Source organism: Bubalus bubalis, chromosome 1 (genome assembly GCF_019923935.1).
Source record: "Bubalus bubalis isolate 160015118507 breed Murrah chromosome 1, NDDB_SH_1, whole genome shotgun sequence".
NCBI classification, from domain to species: Eukaryota; Metazoa; Chordata; class Mammalia; order Artiodactyla; family Bovidae; genus Bubalus; species Bubalus bubalis.
The window spans coordinates 198,101,967-198,127,764 of NC_059157.1; the positions used below are offsets into that span (position 1 = coordinate 198,101,967).

The 25,798-nt window shown below is 45.9% G+C and overlaps 1 protein-coding gene across 18 annotated transcripts in view; it reads left to right on the forward strand.

The window, feature by feature from the left end:
- Window positions 1-22,091, forward strand: part of OXNAD1 (oxidoreductase NAD binding domain containing 1) — a 51,002-nt gene extending 28,911 nt beyond the window's left edge. For all 18 annotated transcript variants that reach the window (XM_044948683.1, XM_044948685.1, XM_044948691.1 and 15 more), the window contains 4 exons: window positions 8,391-8,532; window positions 19,749-19,991; window positions 20,753-20,861; window positions 21,536-22,091. In XM_044948683.1, the coding sequence (XP_044804618.1) occupies window positions 8,391-8,532; window positions 19,749-19,991; window positions 20,753-20,861; window positions 21,536-21,690 (649 nt within the window). In that variant the 3' untranslated portion in view covers window positions 21,691-22,091. The remainder of the gene's footprint in view (window positions 1-8,390; window positions 8,533-19,748; window positions 19,992-20,752; window positions 20,862-21,535) is intronic.
- Window positions 22,092-25,798: the final 3,707 nt, after the last annotated feature.

A 25,798-nucleotide genomic window follows, 5' to 3' on the forward strand; every position in this document is an offset into this window, starting at 1 on the left:
CTGGTGGAATTAACTTCTTTTTCCTCCCCTCCCCTCCCCTCTGCATGTCCCACCCACCCCCAAGCAGATTTTTTTTTTAAAATAAAATGTGGTAGCTGTCTTAGTATTTACCTGATAAAATCAGGATCACATGTTGGAGCTACGCAGGAGTCTGCGCTAAGCACCAGAGCTTCCAGACGCATCTCAAGTGACGCCGCCTTCTCTCTCCCAAGTGAATTCTTTCACACTAATGCTCAGTCGCGTCTGACTCTTGTGATCCTCTGAACTGTGGGATACCAGGCTCTCCTGTCCATGGCATTCTCTGCGCAAGAATACTAGAGTGGGTTGCCATTTCATCCTCTAGGGGATCTCCCTGACCCAGGGATTGGGTCAGACCCAAGGGGTCTTCTGTGTCCCCTTTATTTCAGGCAGATTCTTTACCTGCTGAGCCATCAGGTTAATCTTCCTCCCATCAGGGAGGTTTGTGAGGGAGGGAGCCAAGACAGACTTGCATTTTTACCGCCAGCACCAGCCTCCGTGCCTGTGCATGGTCGGCAGACGGAGGCTGTCTGTCGTGTGTGCTGAGTCGGGCAGCTGAGAGTGGGGATCTCGGGGAAGCGCGGTTGTTCGGCTGTGGCCCGAGCGCCTGCTGTGTGCTGGCCCTGGGGCGGGACAGGGCTGCCGGTGTCACCCTAGATGTGGACATGCGTGCTTCGCGGCAGAACCAGGCCCTTTCTCTCTGCTCTTCATGTACTCTCTGCGAAGGACAGCATTTTTAACAGGGTGCGTGCGTGAGTGTGTGTGTGTGTGTGTCTAAAACTTACTCTTTCTTGGAAAGATATTTTACTAACTATGTATTGTGCATATTTTCTTAGGCCTATTCAGATGAGGTTCTTCTGTAGCATTTCATGAAGGAGTCCTTTTTCCTAAAGGTGGAGGGTTTCCAGAGTTACTAGAGATGAGGGATTCCCCTTCAGTTACTGGAGAAAAAGGTCTCTATCAATGTCAAGCAGCAGAGGGTGCTATCGTTCAGGAAATAAAGCAGCAAAAATAGCTCAGAGATTTTTTTTTTTTAAACATAGACGCTATGGAAATGCCATTCACCTCTTCTCTGAAAGCATATAGCAACGGTATTAGTAAGTGTTAACTATAGTCTTTTAAATTTTGTATCTTGTCTGAAATGGAAGGGAAATCATTCATGGGAAAGAAGGAAGTAAATACGGGCAGAAATAACCTGGGGACCTTTTCTGGAGCCCTTCCTGCCCAGAACTTGTTTTCTAAGACTGAAAAATGACCAGGTACCTAAGGCCAGAGTTGAGAAGAGAACAGCTTCTAAGGCCATAGATCAGATCAGGGGAGGACATCAGGGATGACTGTCGCCTTTTTTAATTATACTGTCTGTCCTTCTTCGATGGCTGAGGAACAGCTCTATGGATAGATGAGTTTCATGGACATGGGGATGGGAATTTTCTGCGGTCTCAGTTTGTAGTAAATTTCTCTTGCCTTGGTATGTGACTAGATTTATTGCATTTCCTAGAACTCTCACCCAAAAAAAGTTTGTGGCGTGCAGTTACTGATGGCTTGAAACTCACAAGAGTTCTCCACTCTAGGCGCGTGCTTAGGAGTGAAGAAGGCAACGTGAGACTGTCAGGATTTAGGAGGCTGCGTCAGCCTATTCAGTGTAGGTGGTCAAATGCCAGCAAGAGAGTTTTTGTTGATTTCTTTTTCACATTCAGGAAACTCTTTTATCGAGATAAACGTATCATAAAATTCACCCATTCAAAGGGTACAGTTCAGTGATTTCTAGTATATTCACAGAATTGAATTCACAGTATATTCTAGAATTGTACGGTGATCAGCCAGTCAACTTTCAGAATATTCTCATCATCCCAGAAAGAAACTCTGCCCTGAATATCATTCACTTCCCATCCTCACCCTTAGGCACCTAGTTCCTGTCTTTTATGGATTTTCCTATTCTGGACATTTTGTGTCAATGGAATTATGTAGTATGTGGTCTTTTTTTGTGACTAGCTTCCTTCACTTCTTTCAGTTCTTTGACTTCCCTGGTGGCCCAGACAGTAAAGCCTCTGTCTACAATGCGGGAGACCCGGATTCAGTTCGTGGGTCAGGAAGATCTCCTGGAGAAGGAAAGGCAACCCACTCCAGTACTCTTGCCTGGAAAATGCCATGGACAGAGGAGCCTGATGGGCTACAGTCAATGGGGTCACAAAAAGTCAGACACGACTGAGCGACGTCACTTTCACTTAACGCAGTTTCGCTGCTCATCTGTGTGTGGCATGTTTCAGTACTTCATTCCATCCTGTGAATGTACCGCCTTTGTTTACGTATTCATCAATTGGTGGACATTTAGCTTGTTTTGGAACTTTTAGGCTGTTATCAGTAATGCTGCTATGAACATTCGTGTGCATATTTTTAAGTGGATATATATTTTCTTTTTTCTTTAGTATATACCTCAGAGTAGAATTGCTGGTCACATCTTAACATTTTCAGGCACTGCCAAATTGTTCTTTAAAGTAGCAAGGCCATGTTACATTCCCATCAGCAATGTACAAAGGTTCCAGTTTCTCCAGATCCTGACACTTGCCATTGTCTTTTTCATCAGCCATCCGTCCAGGTGAGTGTGACGTAATGGCTCATTGTAATTTTGATTTGCATTTCCCTAATGACAAATGACTAGATAGACCTTTGTTGGCAAAGTAATGTCTCTGCTTTTCAATAAGCTATCTAGGTTGGTCATAACTTTCCTTCCAAGGAGTAAGCGTCTTTTAATTTCATGGTTGCAGTCACCATCTGCAGTGATTTTGGAGCCCAAAAAAATAAAGTCTGACACTGTTTCCAGTGGTCATGTATGGATGTGAGAGCTGGACTGTGAAGAAGGCTGAGCGCCGAAGAACTGATGCTTTTGAACTGTGGTGTTGGAGAAGACTCTTGAGAATCTCTTGGACTGCAAGGAGATCCAACCAGTCCATTCTGAAGGAGATCAGCCCTGGGATTTCTTTGGAAGGACTGATGCTGAAGCTGAAACTCCAGTACTTTGGCCACCTCATGCGAAGAGTTGACTCATTGGAAAAGACTCTGATGCTGGGAGGGATTGGGGGCAGGAGGAGAAGGGGACGACGGAGGATGAGATGGCTGGATGGCATCACTGACTTGATGGACGTGAGTCTCAGTGAACTCCGGGAGTTGGTGATGGACAGGGAGGCCTGGCGTGCTGCGATTCATGGAGTCGCAAAGAGTCGGACACAATTGAGCGACTGAACTGAACTGAACTGAATGACAAATGAGGTTGAGCATTTTTTCATGTACTTATTATCCATTTATGTATCATCTTTGGAGAAATGTTTGTACAAATCCTTTGCCCACTTTTGAAATGTGACTTTATTTATTTATTTATTTGTCTGTGCTGGGTCTTTGTTGCTGTGTGGACTTCTCTCTAGTTTTGGGGAGCAGGAGCTCCCAGTTGTGGTGCATGTGTTTCTCATTGCTGAGGCTTCTCTTGCTGTGGAGCGCAGGCTCCAGAGTATGTGGGCTCAGGAGCTGTGGCTCCCAGGCCCTAGAGCACAGGCCCAGAGTTGTGACACGCAGGCTTAGTTGCTCCTTGGCCTGTGGGGTCTTCCCAGACCAGGTCCTTTTCCGCGGAGCCACCAGGGAAGCCCCCTTTACCCATGTTTTGAATTTTCTTTTTATTACTATATTCTGTATACAAATTACTCGTTATATACATGATTCAAAAATATTTTCTCCCATTCCAAGGGTCATCTTTTAACTGTCTGGATGGTATGTACTACACATAAGTGTGTGGCACAAAATTTTTCATCTTATGCAGTCTAGTTTCTCCAGTTTTTCTTTGACCTTTGTGTTTTAGTGTCATTTCTAAGTAGCTAGCCATGAAGAGTTACTCCTGTGTAAGTCTGAGTTTATAATTTTAATGTTTATATTTAGGTCTGTGATCTAACCAGAGTTAATGTTTGTATATGGTACGAGGTAGGAGTCCATCCTTATTCTTTTCCAGTTACTATTCACTTGTCCTAGCACTTTTTTTCTTTAATTGAAGTATAGTTGATTTTCAGTGTTGTATTAGTTTCTGGTGTACAGCAAAGTGATTCAATCATATGCGTGTGTGTGTTTATTCTTTTTCAGATTCTGTTTCCTTTATAGATTATTATAAAACCATCACCACTTACTGAAAAGACTCTTCTTTTGCATTAAATTGTGTTGGTAGTCTTGTTGAAAATCAGTTCACCGTAAAACTAAGTTTATGTTTTGATTCTCAGTCTTTTGCCATTGATACCTGCCTGTCCCAACACCAGTACCACAGTGTCATCATTACTGTGATTTAAAGCAATTTTGAAATCAGAAGGTGTGAATCCTCCAAATTTATTCTTCTTTTTAAAGATTATTTTGATGATTCTAGGCTCCTTGAATTTCATATCAGTTTTATGATCAACTTATCAAAGAAACCAGCTAGGGTTTGATAAGTATTGTAGTAAATCTGTAGATCAATTTGGGAACTATTGCCATCTTAATATTAAGTCTTCCAGTCCATGAATATAAGAAGCCTTTCTGTTTATTTAGATCTTCTTTCTGTTTATTTAGATCTCTTTGATTTTTTTTTCAATAATGTAGTTTTTAGTGTATAAGTCTTACACTTCTTTTGTGAAGTTTATTCCCAATTATTTTATTACTTTATTATAAATAGGACTTTTTCTTAATTTCACATTTAGATTGTTCATTGCTAGTGGGTAAAAGTACAGTTGGTTTTTATTCTTTTATATTCTGCAACTTTATTTGAAGTTGTTTATTAGTTCTGCTATATTTATAGTAAATTCATTAGGATTTTCTATATATAATGTTATGTCATCTGCAACTTCTTTCTCTTCAATCTGGATGCCTCTTATTTCATTTTCTTGCTTAATTGCCTTGGCTAGAATGTCTGGTACAGTGTTGAGTAGAATTGGTCAGAGCAGACATCTTTGCCTTGTTTCTCTTCTCAGGTGGGGAATTTTCAGCCTTTCAGGGAAGAAATGGAGTGGCCATCATGGTCAACAAAAGAGTCCGAAATGCAGTACTTGGATGCAATCTCAAAAACGACAGAATGATCTCTGTTCGTTTCCAAGGCAGACCATTCAATATCACAGTAACCAAGTCTATGCTCCAACCAATAACGCTGAAGAAGCTGGAGTTGAACGGTTCTATGAAGACCTACAAGACCTTTTAGAACTAACACCCAAAAAAGATGTCCTTTTCATTATAGGGGACTGGAATGCAAAAGTAGGAAGTCAAGAAACACTTGGAGTAACAGGCAAATTTGGCCTTGGAATATGGAATGAAGCAGGGCAAAGACTGATAAGAGTTTTGCCAAGAAAATGCACTGGTCATAACAAACACCCTCTTCCAACAACACAAGAGAAGACTCTATACATGGACATCACCAGATGGTCAACACCAAAATCAGATTGATTATATTCTTTGCAGCCAAAGATGGAGAAGTTCTATACAGTCAGCAAAAACAAGACCAGGAGCTGACTGTGGCTCAGACCATGAACTCCTTATTGCCAAATTCAGACTTAAATTGAAGAAAGTAGGGAAAACCACTAGACCATTCAGGTATGACCTAAATCAAATCCCTTATGATTATACAGTGGAAGTGAGAAATAGATTTAAGGGCCTAGATCTGATAGATAGAGTGCCTGATGAACTATGGACGGAGGTTCGTGACATTGTACAGGAGACAGAGATCAAGACCATCCCCATGGAAAAGAAATGCAAAAAAGCAAAATGGCTGTCTGGGGAGGCCTTACAAATAGCTGTGAAAAGAAGAGAAGCGAAAAGCAAAGGAGAAAAGGAAAGATATAAACATCTGAATGCAGAGTTCCAAAGAATAGCAAGAAGAGATAAGAAAGCCTTCCTCAGCGATCAATGCAAAGACATAGAGGAAAACAACAGAATGGGAAAGACTAGGGATCTCTTCAAGAAAATCAGAGATACCAAAGGAACATTTCATGCAAAGATGAGCTCGATAAAGGACAGAAATGGTATGGACCTAACAGAAGCAGAAGGTATTAAGAAGAGATGGCAAGAATACACAGAAGAACTGTACAAAACAGATCTTCACGACCCAGATAATCACGATAGTGTGATCACTGACCTAGAGCCAGACATCCTGGAATGTGAAGTCAAGTGGGCCTTAGAAAGCATCACTACGAACAAAGCTAGTGGAGGTGATGGAATTCCAGTGGAGCTATTTCAAATCCTGAAAGATGATGCTGTGAAAGTGCTGCACTCAATATGCCAGCAACTTTGGAAAACTCAGCAGTGGCCACAGGACTGGAAAAGGTCAGTTTTCATTCCAATCCCAAAGAAAGGCAATGCCAAAGAATGCTCAAACTACCGCACAATTGCACTCATCTCACACGCTAGTAAAGTAATGCTCAAAATTCTCCAAGCCAGGCTTCAGTAATATGTGAACCATGAACTTCCTGATGTTCAAGCTGGTTTTAGAAAAGGCAGAGGAACCAGAGATCAAATTGCCAACATCTGCTGGATCATCGAAAAAGCAAGAGAGTTCCAGAAAACCATCTATTTCTGCTTTATTGACTATGCCAAAGCCTTTGACTGTGTGGATCACAATAAATTGTGGAAAATTCTGAAAGAGATGGGAATACCAGAACACCTGATCTGCCTCTTGAGAAATTTGTATGCAGGTTAGGAAGCAACAGTTAGAACTGGACATGGAACAACAGACTGGTTCCAAATAGGAAAAGGAGTTCGTCAAGGCTGTATATTGTCACCCTGTTTATTTAACTTATATGCCGTCTATGGGGTCGCACAGAGTCAGACACAACTGAAGTGACTTAGCACCTTAGCAGCAGCAGAGTACATCATGAGAAACGCTGGACTGGAAGAAACACAAGCTGGAATCAAGATTGCCGGGAGAAATATCAATAACCTCAGATATGCAGATGACACCACCCTTATGGCAGAAAGTGAAGAGGAACTCAAAAGCCTCTTGATGAAAGTGAAAGTGGAGAGTGAAAAAGTTGGCTTAAAGCTCAACATTCAGAAAACGAAGATCATGGCATCCGGTCCCACCACTTCATGGGGAATGGATGGGGAAACAGTGGAAACCGTGTCAGATTTTGTTTTTCTGGGCTCCAAAATCACTGCAGATGGTGACTGCAGCCATGAAATTAAAAGACCCTTACTCCTTGGAAGGAAAGTTATGACCTTGATGAAGAATTGATGCTTTTGAACTGTGGTGTTGGAAAAGACTCTAGAAAGTCCCTTGGACTACTAGGAGATCCAACCAGTCCATTCTGAAGGAGATCAGCCCTGGGATTTCTTCGGAAGGAATGACGCTAAAGCTGAAACTCCAGTACTTTGGCCACGTCATGCGAAGAGTTGACTCATTGGAAAAGACTCTGATGCTGGGAGGGATTGGGGGCAGAAGGAGATGGGGACGACAGAGGATGAGATGGCTGGATGGCATCACTGACTCGATGGACATGAGCCTGAGTGAACTCCGGGAGTTGGTGATGGACAGGGAGGCCTGGCGTGCTGCGATTGATGGGGTCACAAAGAGTCGGACACGACTGAGCGACTGATCTGATCTGATGATTAGATATTTTGTAGTTGTCTTTATCAGGCTGAGGAAATTACCATTTATTCCTGGTTTGTTGAGTATATGTATTATGTAAGGGTGTTGGATTTTGTCAGATGCCGTTTTTGCATCTGTTGAGATGATCACATGGATTTTGTCCTTTATTGTGTTAAGTGGTTTAATTCATTGATGATTTTCAGATGTTGAATCAATATTCCTGAGAATTTTGCATCTGTATTCATAAGGGATGTTGATCTGTAGTTTAGTGATATCTTTGTCTGGCTTTAGTATTAGAATAATACTGACATGGTAGAGTGAAGTGGAAAGTGTTTTTTTCTGTTTTGGGGGGAAGTATTTGTGAAAGATAAGCATTAATTCTTCTTCACATGTTTCTTCAACTTCTTCAGAGTTCACCTCTGCTGCCATCTGGACTTACCCTTGTGGGAAATTTTTAAATTATACTAATTCGGTCCATTTATTATGGATCTGTTCAGATTTTCTGTTTCTTCTAGAGTCCAGTTTGGTAGTTTGTGTTTTTCTAGGAATGCATCCATTTCATCTGAGTTAGCCAGTTTTGTGTCTTACAGTTAGTCATTCATAGAATTCCTTTATAATTAAAAAAAAAATTTTTTTTTGGTGAAGTTGGTGATAATGTCCCATCTTTGATTCTTTATTTTAGTAATTATATTTTTTCTCCTTTTTTCTTAGTCATTCTAGCCAAAAGTTTGTGTTTACCTTGCACTTTAAAAATTGCATTAACAGTAGTCAATTTATTTGCCTTTCCTTTTAGGGTTGACTTTTTTATCCCAGGAGTCTCTGTGGTTGGTGGGTTCTCAATATGCTCCAGCCCTAGGCTGCTGGAACAAGAGAGAATGATAGAACTGGCAGTGAAACATGCAAACCACCCTCCTGCTCTCTGGATCCACAATCAGGTGAGCAAACCTCTGTTTAAACTTGGAGACCTGGGCTCTCTGTCTCTCACAAAAGTCAGCTCACTTAATGCACGCAAGGAACCCAGGCTTGGGCGCACAGGGCACACGCTCACAGAGAGCTCCCTTCCGTCCGGAACTCAGATCCCAGGAGGGGTGCAGGAGCAGCATGCTTGTTTATTTTTTACTTTTTGGCCGTGCCACGTGGCGTGTGGGGTCCCAGCTCCCCAACCAGGGACAGAACCTGCACCCCACGCAGTGGAGGGTGGGGTCTTAAACCGGGGCCACCAAGGAGGTCCCCAGGAAGCAGAATCATTCTGATGCACTAAGGGTGATGCAAGGGTGCCCTGGGGCCGGGAGATCCCTTCTGGGTCAGCAGACAGTACTCAGGTGAATCCTACTACAGAATTAAGGCATTTTACTTTATACGTAAGTTTTTGAAAATTGGCTCTCTGGGTGTCTTGTCAGTTGTAATTCTATCAATCAGATTATTTCACCCTCGCTATCCTAAATGAAGGGAACTAAGCTACCATTCTCTCATTATGTGGGGGGAAAACAGTCTCTGATTACATACTTTTCCTGCCCAGACCTGAGCACTGCTAAACCCGTGGGGCGGTTGCCTCTCTATTTCAGTCTCTGGAAAGCTCTTCACTCTTGAGTCTGAGACGGAGTCCACATTTGCTGCTAATAACTCATGGTTCACTGTGGGACTCAGCACAGCCCTATGCTGCTCCTCACTACCTACTAGAATTCTGATAACAAAGAGTGAGCTCAGAAAATATTTGTCTTCTTGATTTTTGATCCTTGTCTTTTTTTTTTTTTTTTTACTGCCATCCCCTTCATTTCTAGACTGTGCCCTTCTTTACTTACCAACCATCTCCATCCCATCCCAGGCACTTTCTTCTCCTCTTTACCGGAAAGGAGAATGGGTGCGTGCCTGCTCGGTCCTTAAATCTTGTCTGACTCTATGCAACTCTATGGACTGTAGCCCACCCACCAGGCTCCCCTGTCCATGGGATTTTCTAGGCAAGAGTACTGGAGTAGTTTGCCATTTCCACCTCTAGGGGATGTTCCTGACCCAGGGACCGAACCCAGATATCCTGCATTAGCAGGCAGAGTCTTTACCACTGAGCCACCTGGGATCACAAAACAGAGTGTGCTGTATTGCAAATATTGTAGATACAGACAAACTGATTTTGAAATTTATATGGAAGAGAAACTAGGATGGCAAAAGCAGTTTTGAAAAAGAAGCCTAAAGTGTGAGGAATCATATTGCTCAAATTCAAGATTAAAATAAGGCTACAATAATCAATACAGTGTAGTATTGGTGAAGGAGTAGGCATACAGATCAAAGGGACAAATTAAAGCGTTCAGAAATAGACTGACACATACAACCTTTTGAACTTTGACAAAGGTGCTAAAGAAACTCAATGGAGAAGCAGTGACGTTTTCAGCAAACAGTGCTGAGTAGTTGTCTGTCCATATGCAAAAATAAAACAGAGAACCCTGACCTAGATCTCACACTTTATATTCAAAATTAAAATATGTTGTAGGTATAAGGTCTAAAATGTAAAACTATAAGGTTTTAGAAGACATAGGAAATATTCTGAACAGCAGGGCAGGCAGATAGTTCTTAGACATGACACAGAAAGCAAGATGCATAAAAGGAAAGATTTATATATCGAATTTAATCAAAATAAACATTTTTTTTTTCTGCAAAATACACTATTAACAGAAGTTTAAAAAACAAGCCACAGTCTAGGAGAAAGCGCTTGCAAATTAGATATCCAACAAAGGACTTGTATCCAGATGTATAAAGAACTCAAAAGGCAGCAAAAAGAAAACAAACCTAATTTTTCAATGGACAAAGGATTGAACACTTTCCTAAAAAGGATATAAGGATGACAAGTAAGCAGTGAAACGGCAGCCCACATCATCCATCACTAGGGAAATGCAGGTGAGAACCATGCCTAGTGGCTGCGTCTGCAGACCTGTTAGAATGTCTGAGATTTAAAGTGTCGACCATAGCAAGTGATGCCAGTGACGTGGAGCAACTGGAACTCTCATGTTGCTTGTAGTGTCAGCGGGAGCGCAAGGGCTACAGCTGTCCTGGAAAATACTTCTGCAGTTTCATGTGAACCCAATACACTCTTGACTGTAATACCTAGCAGTGTGACTCCTGGGTATTCATTCTAGAGAAACAAAAGAATTGTTCATACAGAAATCTGAACGTGAATCTTTATAGGGGTTCTATTCATAATCCTCAAAGCCTGGACACAATGCAAACGTCCCTCAGCAGGCGAACGGGTGAAGGAGCTGCGATGCATTCAGACAGCACACAGGCAGATCTTGCTGTGCTGTGTTCCACTTTACTACACTTTATGGGCAATTGTTTTCTTGGGGACGCTAGAGGATGAGGTGGCTGGATGGCATCACTGACTTGATGGACATGAGTCTGAGTGAACTCCGGGAGTTGGTGATGGGCAGGGAGGCCTGGCGTGCTGCAGTTCATGGGGTCGCAAAGAGTCAGATTCGACTGAGCAACTGAACTGAACTGATAATTGAATTTGTGGCAACCCTGCGCTGTTAGATGTTTGTTAGCATTTTTTTTTAAGCAATAAAGGTTTCTTTCTATGAAGAAATTTTTTATTAATGTGATCTGCAGCAGTGTACTAGTTTCAGATGCACAGCAGTGACTCAGCTGTTCATAAGTGCGTGTGCATTCTTTCTCAGACCCCTTTCCTTCTAGCTGATTACAAGGCATTGAATGCAGTTCCCTGCGCTGCGCAGAAGGTCCTTGTTTACTGTCTTAATTGTAGTAGTGCATGGATGTTAATCCCACACTCCTCATTTCTCTCTCCCCTGCTTTCCCCTTTGGTAACCATAAGTTTGTTTTGTATGTCTGTGAGTCTGTTTCTGTTTTGTAAATATATTTTTTGTATCATCTTTTAGACTTCATATGTGATATGTGATATTTGTCTTTCTCTCTCTGACTTACTTCGCTTAATACGATGATCTCCAAGTCCATCCATGTAGCTTCACGTGGCATTATTTCATTCTTTTTTGTGGCTGAGGAGAAAAGGAAAGATATAAGCATTTGAATGCAGAATTCCAAAGAATAGCAAGAAGAGATAAGAAAGCCTTCCTCAGCGATCAATGCAAAGAAATAGAGGAAAACAACAGAATGGGAAAGACTAGAGATCTCTTCAAGAAAATTAGAGATACCAACGGAACATTTCATGCAACGATGGGCTCGATAAAGGACAGAAATGGTATGGACCTAACAGAAGCAGAAGATATTAAGAAGAGGTGGCAAGAATATGCAGAAGAACTGTACAAAAAAGATCTTCACGACCCAGATAATTACGATGATGTGATCACTGACCTAGAGCCAGACATCCTGGAATGTGAAGTCAAGTGGGCCTTAGAAAGCATCACTACGAACAAAGCTAGTGGAGGTGATGGAATTCCAGTAGAGCTATTCCAAATCCTGAAAGATGATGCTGTGAAAGTGCTGCACTCAATATGCCAGCAACTTTGGAAAACTCAGCAGTGGCCACAGGACTGGAAAAGGTCAGTTTTCATTCCAATCCCAAAGAAAGGCAATGCCAAAGAATGCTCAAACTACCGCACAGTTGTACTCATCTCACATGCTAGTAAAGTAATGCTCAAAATTCTCCAAGCCAGGCTTCAGCAATACGTGAACCATGAACTTCCTGATGTTCAAGCTGGTTTTAGAAAAGGCAGAGGAACCAGAGATCAAATTGCCAACATCTGCTGGATCATCGAAAAAGCAAGAGAGTTCCAGAAAACCATCTATTTCTGCTTTATTGACTATGCCAAAGCCTTTGACTGTGTGCATCACAGTAAACTGGAAAATTTTGAGAGAGATGGGCATACCAGACCACCTGACCTGCCTCTTGAGAAATCTGTATGCAGGTCAGGAAGCAACAGTTAGAACTGGACATGGAACAACAGACTGGTTCCAAATAGAAAAAGGAGTTCGTCAAGGCTGTATATTGTCACCCTGCTTATTTAACTTCTATGCAGAGTACATCATGAGAAATGCTGGGCTAGAAGAAGCACAAGCTGGAATCAAGATTGCCGGGAGAAATATCAATAACCTCAGATATGCAGGTGATACCACCCTTATGGCAGAAAGTGAAGAGGAACTCAAAAGCCTCTTGATGAAAGTGAAAGAGGAGAGTGAAAAAGTTGGCTTAAAGCTCAACATTCAGAAAACTAAGATCGTGGCATCCGGTCCCATCACTTCATTGGAAATAGATGGGGAAACAGTGGAAACAGTGTCAGACTTTATTTTTTGGGGCTCCAAAATCACTGCAGATGGTGACTGCAGCCATGAAATTAAAAGACGCTTACTCCTTGGCAGGAAAATTATGACCAACCTAGACAGCACATTGAAAAGCAGAGACATTACTTTGCCAACAAAGGTTCATCTAGTCAAGGCTATGGTTTTTCCTGTGGTCATGTATGGATGTGAGAATTGGACTGTGAAGAAGGCTGAGCGCTGAAGAATTGATGCTTTTGAACTGTGGTGTTGGAGAAGACTCTTGAGAGTCCCTTGGACTGCAAGGAAGTCCAACCAGTCCATTCTGAAGGAGATCAGCCCTGGGATTTCTTTGGAGGGAATGATGCTAAGCTGAAACTCCAGTACTTTGGCCACCTCATGCAAAGAGTTGACTCATGGAAAAGACTCTGATGCTGGGAGGGATTGGGGGCAGGAGGAGAAGGGGATGACAGAGGATGAGATGGCTGGATGGCATCACTGACTCGATGGACGTGAGTCTGAGTGAACTCCGGGAGTTGGTGATGGACAGGGAGGCCTGGCGTGCTGCGATTCATGGGGTCGCAAAGAGTCAGACACGACTGAGCGACTGACCTGCTACTGCTACTAGCCCGTTGCATTTGTGTGGCGCCTTTTCTTTATCCATTCATCTGTTGAAGGACAGCTAGGTTGTTCCCGTGTCTTGGCGACTCAATACCGCTCCTGTGAGCATAGCGGTGCCTGTATCTTTCCAAATTAGAGTTTTCTCTAGATATGCCCAGGACTGGGATTGCAGGGTCATATGGGAGCTCTAGTCTTAGTTTTTAAGGACCTTCCATACTGTTCTCCATAGTGGCTGTATCAGTTTATATTCCCACCAACACCCTATTTAGTATTTCTTATTTGTAGACTTTCTGATGTAGACTTTCCCGTCACTCATTCTGACGGGAGTGAGGTGAGGTGGTTCCTCATTGTAGTTTTTTGATTTGCATTTCTCCAGTAATTAGTGATATGGAGCATCTTTTCATGTGACTGTTGGCCATTTGTATGTCTTCTTTGGAGAAATGTCTGTTTAGGTCTTCTGCCCGTGTTTTAATTTTTTTTTTTCCTTTTTATATTAAGCTGTATGAGCTGTTTGTATATTTTGGAAATTAACCCTTGTTGGTAGCAGCATTTGCAAATATTTTCCTGTAGTCTTTTTGTTTATGTTTTCCTTTGCTATGCAAAGGAAAGCTTTTAATTAGGTCCCATTCTTTTACTTTTGTTTTTTGTTTCCATTAGGAGATAGATCCAAGAAAATATTGCTCTGATTTCTGTCAGAGAGTAGCCTATATTTTCCTCTACTTTTATAGCATCTGGTCTTAACATTTAGGTATTTAATCCATTTTGAGGTTTTATTTTTCTGGACGGTGTTAGAGAACGTTATTATTTCATTCTTTTACATACAGCTGTCCAGTTTTCCCAGCACCACTTTGGTCAAGAGACTGTCTTTTCTCCACTGTGTGTTTTTGCCTCCTTTGTCATCAATTAATTGGCTATAAGTGTGGATTTATTTCTGGGCTTACTGACCTTTTCCTTTGATCTGTCTGTCTATGCCAGTACAAAACTGTTTTGATTGCTATAGCTTAGTGTTAATAGTATAAAGTATTTTTAAATTAAAGTATGTGCATTTTTTTTAAGACATAATGCTATTGCACACTTAAAAGACTAAAGTATAGTGTAAGCATAACTTATACTCACTGGGAAACCAAGCAACAGCTGTGTTCCACCACGTGGCCCAGTGATACAGAACCTGGCTGCCAATGCAGGAGAAGCAGGTTTGATCCCTGAGTCAGGAAGATCCCGTGGAGAAGGGAATGGTAACCCACTCCAGTATTCTCGCTGGGAAAATTCCATGGACAGGGGAGCCTGGCGGGCTACAGTGCATGGGGTTGCAAGGAGTCCGACATGACTGAACGTGCACAGGCAGGCACTCTTGACTCAGTGCTTCATGGCAGTGGTCTGGAGCCGGATCTGCAGTGTTTCCCAGGTCTGCCTGTATTTGTTATTCAGCAGTAAAAACAGATCAGCTGTTGATGCACAATGCAACGTAGGTGACTCTCAGGGGCGCTGTGTTGCGTGAAAGAAGCCAGTCTCATTTATGCTACAGTCTGGAAGACAGAAACACAGCAATAAAAACAGATCAGTGCTTGATGGGGTAGAGCGGGGAAGGGTGGGAGCAGAAAGGGATAGATGGCAAAGTGGAGTTTGGGGGTGCTAGCGGGACTGTTCAGTATCTTGGTTTTGGTGGTAGTTGCACTTCTCTGTGTTTGTGTTAAAATTCATCAAACTGTAACAAAAAGAAAAAACTGTTACTGGAAGATAATTTTAAAAACTAAAAGATTTCTAAACCTACAGCAGCATAAAAAATATATTCTTAGGTTTTACACGCACATTGTGTCAGTTTAGACACATCCTCAGCTGCTTGCCTTAGCGTTTCCATGGGAAGTGCATCTTGTCACATTTGTTCCCTGCGACCTTCTGTGTCCTTCATTTGGTGTGGCTTCGGCTACCTCGTTCCTTTTTAGATTCTCTGTGGATTTTCCCCTACTGCTATCTCCAGAATGTATCCTGAACTGATAACACACGCCCTGGGGGCGGGAGTGGCAGGGGCGCCCTGTGCCCCGAGCTCTGATAAAAGGAGCTCAGCCACCCCGGCCCGCAGTGCCACGCGCCGCCTCCGGCCGTCGGCCACCCACGTAACCTGGACCTGGTCCTGGTCCGTAGCTCCCTGCTTGGTTTCATGGCTCATTGACGTTTCAACGAAGGAACTTATTCTAAGAGGCTGTAGAAAATCTCCAGGTGGCGTTGCTTGAATGCACATCCTAATCGTGGTGCCTGCTCCGCTCTGCCCAGTGGGAGTTGCAGGCAGCCTTTATGAAGTCAGGTTTTTCTTGGAACCGTTCTCACGTGGCTGTTTTCCTCCTGAGGATTTGTCTTTATTAAGCTATCAGAGTGGACAATAGCGGCACGTGAGTGTCTGGGTGGCAGCAGGCTGCTCTGCTGGGACGTGGAATAAAGTGCCATAAACGTCTTCCTTTATTGTATCTACTTTGGCTCAAGCTCCTGGCAGGGTAAAGGGTTCTAGACAGCTATTGTGTGCTGGGCTCCAGTTGCTGTGAAAAAGTTGTTTATTTCACAAGTAGAAAATCTATACCCAAATTAGATACATTGCCATGTAATTGGAAGTAATGTCCCTTTACGTGCTTGTGTTTTATACTCTACAGTACTTTTAAGTCTCGTGTTCCTGCTACCCTGGCGGTTTTTATTGATCAACAAAAGACAAAGATGGCTTTTGATTCTTTCCAGATGCTAGCAAATTAGGAGATAGATCTCCTGAAGATCATCTTGTCACTAAAGAGACAACAGGCTTCTTGAGTATTATTTTTCCCTGGGGCACATTTTCTTGCCAACTTTAGAGTTGAAAATACTCTGGTTTCTAAAAACAAGAACCTAAAGGCTTTGCTTGTTGTCATCACTAAACATGCTGAAGGTGACCATTGGATAAAATATCTTCTCTCCCATTTCTTAGCCTCTTTTACTCTTCGATTTTTACAGATAAAGAGAGAGATCTATAGGCAGGAGGGGAGGGGAGGGGCAGACAGGGGTTAGCTCCGCTGCTGTCGCTAGGTCAAGCCTCTGCACATTTCTGTTTTCGAGACTTGTAGGGAAGCAGCGTTTTAAAAGCACGTGGCAGCCAGTGTCGCAGTTCCTAGGTTTTAGTTATTCCTAATGGAATGTGCCCTTGCTGCTAATTTATTCTGTCAAAAATGAAAACTCATATACCATCCTTCATGTAAAAATTTCCTATATATTTAAAATAGTTCAGTTCAGTTCAGTCGCTCAATCGTGTCCGACTTTGTGACCCCATGAATTGCAGCACCCCAGGCCTCCCTGTCCATCACCAACTCCAGGAGTTCACTCAGACTCATGTCCATCGAGTCGGTGATGCCATCCGGCCATCTCATCCTCTGTCGTCCCTTTCTCCTCCTGCCCCCAATCCCTCCCGGCATCAGGGTCTTTTCCAATGAGTCAACTGTTGGCATGAGGTGGCCAAAGTATTGGGGTTTCAGCTTCAGCATCAGTCCTTCCAATGAACACTCAGGACTGATCTCCTTTAGGATGGACTGGTTGGATCTCCTTGCAGTCCAAGGGACTCTCAAGAGTCTCCTCCAACACCACAGTTCAAAAGCATCAATTCTTCGGCACTCAGCTTTCTTCACAGTCCAACTCTCACATCCATACATGACCACTGGAAAAACCATAGCCTTGACTAGACAGACCTTTGTTGGCAAAGTAATATCTCTGCTTTTTAATATGCTATCTAGGTTTAATAGTTAAGAATAGTTAAGTTCAGTTACCACCCCCACCCCCCACCCCCCACTCAGAGAGAGGATTTCCATTCATTTAGCAGCTCTTGACCAAACTATTTGTGAATTCAAAGAATTTTCATTTTTTCTTAGATTTCTAAATTTTAACTCTTTGAGTGATAGAGCCCCAAATTAAATTCATATCAAAAAGTACTTACTGCATACTTGTCGAGCAGGGTGCTAGGTGAGTGCTCAGCATTGGCCTTCAGAATCCTTAGGAGGGAGTCCACTCAGTTGATTTGATCAGGAATGCCCCTAATATAAGATTCTTGATTCCTTTGGTGACAGGAAAGAAGGAGGCAGGCGCCTCTGCGTCTTTTCTTCTGTTACAGCCACATGACCAGAACACCCTCCATGTGGCATTTGCTGCCAGGGGCCTCCCCACAGTGTCGTGCGATGCCCACCGCACCCCAGGGGCAGTGAGCAGGACGGGGGTGGGAGCCCATTTTCCAGGTGTGGCAGCAGAGGCTCTGAGGAGCACACGGGCTTGCTGATTCCTAGGGGCTCTGAATCAGATTCAGCCTTCTGACCCCTAGATCAACGTGCTTTTCTCCAAACTAGGGGTTCTCAACACTGCCAGATCCAGTGCCCCCTTCCATTTCCGAAATGAAATTCAGAGTTCATGTAATCAGGTACATTAAAAAAAAAAAAACCACATCATCAGTTCAGTCAGCCAGTCGTGTCTGACTCTTTGCAACCCCATGAACCACAGCACGCCAGGCCTCCCTGTCCATCACCAACTCCCAGAGTCCACCCAAACCCATGTCCATCGAGTCAGTGATGCAATCCAACCATCTCATCCTCTGGCGTCCCCTTCTCCTCCCACCTTCAATCTTTCTTCAGTCTTTTCAAATGAGTCAGCTCTTTGCATCAGGTGGCCAAAGTATTGGAGCTTCAGCTTCAACATCAGTCCTTCCAGTGAACACCCAGGATTGATCTCCTTTAGGAAGGACTGGTTGGATCTCCTTGCAGTCCAAGGGACTCTCAAGAGTCTCCTCCAACACCACAGTTCAAAAGCATCAATTCTTCCACGTTCAGCTTTCTTCACAGTCCAACTCTCACATCAATACATGACCACTGGAAAAACCATAGCCTTGACTAGACGGACCTTTGTTGACAAAGTAATCTCTCTGTCTTTTAATATGCTGTCTATAGTACAAAGTATAATACAAAGGAGAAGCAAAGGAAAGTGATCCATAATCAGACTGTGCTTCAGCATAGAAATGGTGAGTGACGTGAAAGTCACTCAGTCATGTCTGACTCTTTGCAACCCCATGGACTATACACTCCATGGGATTCTCCAGGCCAGAATACTGGAGTGGGCAGCCTTTCCCTTCTCCAGGGGATCTTCCCAACCCAGGGATTGAACCCAGGTCTCCTGCATTGCAGGGGGATTCTTTACCAGCTGAGCCACCAGGGAAGCCCAGGAAACTAGAAGGCAGCCTGAGGCAGTCGGTCGGGCCCCTGCTGCTCGGCGTAGGATCCCCGCGTGTGAATACACGTCTGCAAATGCAGATGTGCACAGCTGTCGCCTGGCGACAGGACCACCCATGTGTGCTGCACCCTCGGATCCGGTTTTCTAGAACAGTGAACATGCTTGGTAAAGTTTTGGACACAGCACCGTACAGTCTACATGGCAGTAACATTCTGGAAAATTCAGGTGACATTAGATCCATGCAAATACTCCAAGTTTTTATTATGAAATGAGTTAGGGTCTAGTCTCAGATCCTTGCGAACTGGTTTCACCTCCATGAACGTCCTGAGGACCATTCAGAAAGACATGCAGGGCAGCCTATGTGCGTTGCAGATCACACTGTGCTGTCAGACCTGCTCTCTGATGTTAAGAAGTCCTCATTTGTTGTATCTGCTGATTCCTGTGGTGTAAATGCCCCCCGGATGGCTGGCATCAAACTACCCACAGAAACCGGCCCATGGATCTCCTGCAGGTTTAGCCGTTTGCTTAGTAGGAGCAGCTTTGGGACACCCGCGTTCACATCCGGCATCTCGGGCACCGCCCTCTAAATGCCAGCTGGGTTCCTCAGATCACGGTTACACCCTCCAGAATGCCCCCGTTGGGGTAGCGTGGTCCCCCTGGAGAGCCAGCGTGTGCAGCTCTGATGGTCACCCTGGTGTAACTGTCCTTACCCGGCGTAGCCCCTTTGCCTGCAGGGGTGGGAGTGGTCCTCACCTCCTGCTTCCAGGCTGTCCCCTGGGCCCAGGGCCTGTCTGCACAAGCCAGCTAGTTCATCACCCAGAAATTCAGCACGTGGCAGAGTCCCTGAGGCAGGCCTCCTTGTCTCCATCCGGTGTGGCTGTGCCACCTGCGTCACGAAGGTGGACGCGCAACGGCCTGGGTGATGGGCGAGTGGAATCAGTTCATGGCCCTGCAGCCACTGTGAGTGAGCGAAGATGGGCCTAGAAACTGATAGACACACTGGGGGCGGACACTCAGCCTTACTACGGGCGAGCGTTTGGTGTAAGGCCTTTGCCACAGAGGACTGAAGTCTCTTCTCTGTCCCCCGCAGTGCACCCTGGACTCTGAGGTGGCTGTGAGAGTCGGGGGGGAGTTCTTCTTCGACCCGCAGCCCACGGACGCCTCCAGAAACCTCGTGTTGATCGCGGGAGGCGTTGGGATTAACCCCCTGCTTTCCATCCTGCGGCACGCGGCCGACCTCCTCAGAGAGCGGGCAGGCAAGGGACAGGGGTATGAGATGGGGACAGTCAGACTGCTCTACAGCGCGAAAGACACCAGCGAGCTCCTGTTCAAGGTAGGGCGCAGTGTGCATCTCGTTTAGCTGGGCGTGAGCAGGCTTGTGGCACAGGCCTTTCTTCTCTCCATTCGCTCTTCTCTCCAACAGTTCAAACCAGAGGCTTGAAAGGCTGAGCCCTGTTCAAGAGAGCATTAACCAGCACATCCTATCCTGCCCAGAACTATTTAAAAAGCTAGTGCTAAGGAGGCTCCCAGTGCAGTGACAGAAGAGGGCAGGTCTGGCGGGCTTGAGTCTGGAGGTGGGTGAGCAGAAAATTTAGCCTGCCCCTGGGACTCCCCAGAGGGTCAAGAGGCCTACAAGTGGGCTGGGTGCCCTAGGAGTAGGTGTGACCCAGCTCAGTACGTGAAACCCCCATCGGCTGCATTTGCAGGAACTAAGTCCATCTGAGGGAGAAGCCTGTCGCTCTGGGTGGCTTTGCAGCTGCAAGGATGAACAAAAGAACAGAAACAGTTAAAAGACACAACTGTGGTCACTGAAACTGCTGCTTAATTGCCCACGCCTGAGAGAAAAGAAAAAAGCAAAAACTCCTGGAGAGTTAGTAATATGCTTGTTAGCATATTCAGATTTCAATTAAAGGCAGATAGCCCCCTGCACTCAGATTGCTCTGGCCTGCCTGGCTGCAAACAATGCCTGTCTTAAGTGGAGAGCCGAGCAGCGGACGTGTGCAGAATTGGCAGTGGAGCTTCGGCGTCCGGGGGGTGCACATCTGTTTTGGTTTTTTTAAATTGTCGTGTGACCAAATACGTTTGACATTCCAGAAAAATATCCTCGATCTAGTAAATGAATTTCCTGAGAAGATTGCCTGCAGTTTGCATGTTACAAAACAGACGACACAGATCACTGCAGACCTCAGACCGTACATCACGGGTGAGTCCCCAAAAGGCGTTTTCACCGTCTCCATGCCGTTACCGTGTGGATGTACCAGTCGGTTGAGTGTAAATGCTTTATTGTTGGGATTTGCTGGCTGGGAATGTCACTACCTGGGGGATTGAGAGATGATTCATCATGGAAACCTAAGGAGAGATTAGTTGGGTTCACTTATTATATACAGATCTCCTGCTGCCTATATTAAAAATTTATTTTCTGCATTTTTTAGGGGACCTTTGCATCATTGCAGTAACATGCATACAGAGAATTTATCCTCCAGCTTTGACTGAATCAGTTCCATTTGCCATTAATAATCATTTAAATTTCTCGTGGTTTCCCCTCCTGGAAGGATTTCTCACAAAGCAGTTTAGTTACTTTGCTGAAGGCAGTTTTGAATCTGTCCCAAAGACCAGCACGCTGCCCGGCCCTGTCTGGAGAGTGTGTGGTGACCGGCTGCCCGCGTTGCTCGCTGTGGCTTCAGGAAGCCTGGAGACATGCTCTTGGCTGGGATCCGGCCTGGACGCCCGCAGGAGCCAATGCGTGGATGACTCGGGGCACAACCTCTGGGCCCAGTTATTGAAAATAAACTCTGTTGCCAAGTTGTGGTCAGTGCTTCGTCCTTTCAGTACAAACGCATCTGGCTCAACTTGGTATTTATTCTGTGTTTTCGGCAGAAGGAAGAATAACGCAGAAGGAGATAAGAGATCACATTTCGAAAGAGACCTTGTTCTACATTTGTGGTCCACCTCCCATGACAGACTTCTTCTCCAAGGAGCTGGAGAGCAGCTGCGTCCCCAGAGAGCACATCTGCTTTGAGAAGTGGTGGTAGCGGCAGGCGGGGCCGGGAGGAGGAGACAGATGAGGCCCGCGAGGCTCATACACAGGGCGCTCTGTGGTTCGGCCCGTGATTTTCCTCTGCCCACTCTCTTTTTAAGGCTGTGGACTCTGCCCAATTGGAGAAACAAGTAAAATCATCTGACAGCTAAATGATAAACTTGTTGCAAAAACTTCATTAATTTAACTGATTTTTACTACATTGACTTTCTCTTATGAATAACTGATTATTTCATGGTGTACCTTGAATTGGTCAATACATATTTTCTCTCAAGGGAAAAAAGACACATCCTTCACCCATATGAAACTACTGTTTTGTGTGTGAAATGCAGGCTCTTTAAATTATTTGACAGCCACCTGTGTATCTTTTGTTGAATAAACATAAATTTAAGATCATTTGGAATGGTTTCTGTTTAATGTCTTAGTTTACCTTCTTGTGGCCTGCAGCCTCATTTCTTCAGACTGTTAAAAGTTGGGTTTGGAAATAGAAAGCTGTTGGGAAAACTGCTTTAGGGTATTGAACATCCAGCATATTTGCTTCTGTTAATGAATATCTTAAGTATGTATCCTGACTGTGAGTTTCTTCTCAGATGAAACCTTTTCTGAGGCCCATGTCTTGGCTGTCTGTCTCAGCGCTCCACGTGGGAGGTGGCTTCTCTTTCGGGACCAAGGTGACAATGAGCGCTGTGTGCTCTGTGATTCTGCCCTCAGTGGCTGGGCTTGACGGGCTGTAGAAGTGTGCTCAGGATTGATCGGGGGGTGCAGAGCTGACTCCAAGTCCTGCTGCTCTGCCTCATATTTCATTCTTTGGCCAGGGTTGTTCCTGGCACCACGGCTTTTGAGTGGCTGAAAGAAAGCAGCTACCATTTAAGTGCTTGCTAAGCCTGGGGTCAGGAGGCGGTCCCCAGAATGGGTGGAAAGAGTTGAGAGCCTTGTCTGAGGCTGCTCTGGTGGAACTGCTAAAAAGAAGACTGTACTCCTTATTTTTGTGTAGATTTTTAAAAACCTGAGAAATGTCCCCAGGCTTAGGCCAGGCCCTCCTTTCTGTGACAAGGACCACGGCTGGCTTCTTGGAGAACCTCATAAGGTGCATGGGGTCTGGGAAGAGAGGTAGACCAGCGCTGGAGGTGCAGGGACCATGGAGAGTTTAGTCCTCAGCTGAGGAGAGAGGGCAGGGGGCCCTTCCTCCTCTCCAGGGCAGGTCTTGGGGACTCCAGGGCGTAAACACATCATTCATCTGTGGGGCCCCGTGATGGCTGGCATCACCACGCTAGCCTCGACTAGGACGTTTTGAATTTTGTTATGTTTTAAGCAGAGATCATTGGTCAGCTATTTCAATCCCAGATTTGATTTCACTAGGAGCAAAGAAGAACTAAAAAGCTTCTTGATGAAAGTGAAAGAGGAGAGTGAAAAAGTTGGCTTAAAGCTCAACATTCAGAAAACTAAGATCATGGCATCCGGTCCCATTGCTTCGTGGCAAATAGATGGAGAAACAGTGGAAACAGTGAAAGACTTTATTTTGGGGGGGCTCCAAAATCACTGCAGATGGTGACTGCAGCCATGAAATAAAAAGACACTCCTTGGAAGAAAAGTTATAACTAACCTAGACAGCTTATTAAACAGCAGAGATATTACTTTGCTAACAAAGGTCCGTCTAGTCAAAGCTATGGTTTTTCCAGTAGTCATGTATGGATGTGAGAGTTGGACTATAAAGAAAGCTGAGTGCCAAAGAATTGATGCTTTTGAACTACGGTGTTGGAGTGGACTCTTGAGAGTCCCTTGGACTGCAAGGAGATCCAACCAGTCCATTCTAAAGGAAATCAGTCCTGAATATTCATTGGAAGGACTGATGCTGAAGCTGAAGCTTCAATACTTTGGTCACCTGATGCAAAGAGCTGACTCATTTGAAAAGACCCTGATGCTGGAAAAGATTGTAGGTGGGAGGAGAAGGGGACAACTGAAGATGAGATGGTTGGATGGCATCACGGAGTCAATGGACATGAGTTTGAGCCAAGCTCCAGGAGTTGGTGATGGACAGGGAGGCCTGGCATGCTGCAGTCCATGGAGTCGCAAAGAGTCGGACAGGACTGAGCGACTGAACTGGACTGAGGAGCAAAGAGGGGCTTGTGACCTGATGGGAACGTCGGAGTCCATTCAGGGCAGCGGTCAGCACTGTTTGGAGGTGGCAGGCGCACGGGGGGCTCTGGCTCCTTGGAGCCCTGAGTCAGGAGGCCCCGGGGTGTCCAGGCCACGGGCTGGGCCTGAGGGCTGCGCACTCAGGAGGCCAAGGAGCTGGAGAAGGGAAGGGCAGGGATGGGGGCAGTGCGCTCAGCCCCAGGCCCAGGCAGCCCTCCGGAGGAGATGCCTGTGCAGGGGGCCGCCCTGGGCCTTTCCGTGTCCGTGTGGGGGTGCTGGGGCATCTGCAGCGCGGCCTGGGGCAGGCTCTGTGTTGTAAGAGAACAAGGGCCGCCCGCCCTGGGGCACCCAGCTCGGCCCGGCAGGCTGCCTGCGACAGCTTATGGCGAGCCGCGGTGCTGGATCCATGGTCTCCGGAGGAGAAGACTCACCTCTGGGACCAAAGGCCGTCTCATTCACGAGAGCCTTGGGTAGGTGTTCACTGAAGTGAAAGTGACAGATAAAGCTTCTGACGGGGACATCAGAAGGGGGTAGAAAGAGTACCCACGCCCACTGTTTTAAGCAGGGCATTGGATACTTCTCAGCTGACAGCTGAGAATAGAGAAAAAGAATACTTAGAGGTCCTAAGAGCTCCCCCAGACCCTCCCCCAAGGCAGACATCCTGAGATATCCGGCCCCAGACCAGCCAGGGAGAAGGGTTCTGGGCAACGTCTTGGGGCGAGGCAGACTGCTGCTGTGTCATCAGGGGGACAAGTCTTGAGAAACAGGTCCCCAGGCAAGATTCGTTACAATTACAGTCGTTAACGTGGAGCCTAAGAAAAGCATTTCCATGAGTAAGACCTTGTGCTGTCTGGTCCTTAGCTCCTAAAGAAAGGCCAGTCCTCGGGCAAGATCCATCGCTGCACACGTCTTAAGGAAAGCATGGGCGAGAATGTTCGCCTCCTCCCGGAAGGGCCCGGCCTCCCGGCCTGAGTTCACTCTCCAGCTGCTTGCTCACTGTCTATAAACCCCTGAGGGGCCAGGCTGTGACCATTGCCTGGATGGCAGCCCCTTCCAGCTCCATCCTTTCTGGCGATGAGCACGGAACGGTGCTTCTGGTCCGCCGCTCAAGGAGATCTGTTTGCCCTTGCCCTCCAGGCCCGTCAGGATCCCTCTGGGAGCTCCTAGCTCCGTCTCGGGGAAGCCCAGCCCGGGTGCCTTGGGACTGCTGGCGTGGTGGCTGAGAAGGGCAGCTGGGGAGCCCTGAGCCGACCACTTGGGTTCGCGGCTCAGCCCCACCCCGCGCTGGGCTGGTGACCTGCGCGATGCCCTGGTTTGTAATTACCCACCTCTGGGCACAGACTTGCGCCCGCATGGGAGACAGAATAGCACCACCTCCCTCGTGGGGCCGTTCACGGGACCTAGGCTGAAGGTCCCCGGGGAGGGCTCAGCAGGGCAGAGCGTGAGCGGGAGCGTGGCGTGACTCCGAGTTCCCCTTTCCTGCTCAGGATGTCAGAGGCAGACGGCCCGGGGTTCGTCCGCCGGCCTGGAGCCTGCCCGTGAGGGGGGCTCTGCCTTGTCCAGCGCTCTCCTGAGCGTGCGATAGGCACTTAGTAGATGCTTTGTACATGGGTGAAAGGGCCTTCCCAGAGCTGATGAACTGGCCTTTGTTTTGTTTTAATTATTTATTGGTTACACCTGGAGAAGGCAGTGGCCACCCGCTTCGGTATTCTTGCCTGGAGAATCCCACGGGCAGCAGAGCCTGGCGAGCTACCGTCCCTGGGGTCGCAAGGAGTCGGCCACGGCCGAGCGACTGCCGCACACACGCACACACACTGGCATCACCGGGTCTTAGCTGGGGTTCCCTGGTGCCTCCGCGTAAAGAATCCGCCCCCTTCCTCCGCCCCGCCCCCCGCCCATGCAGGAGACATGAGCTTGATCCCTGGGTTGCCAAGATGCCCTGGAGAAGGAAATGGCAGATACACCAA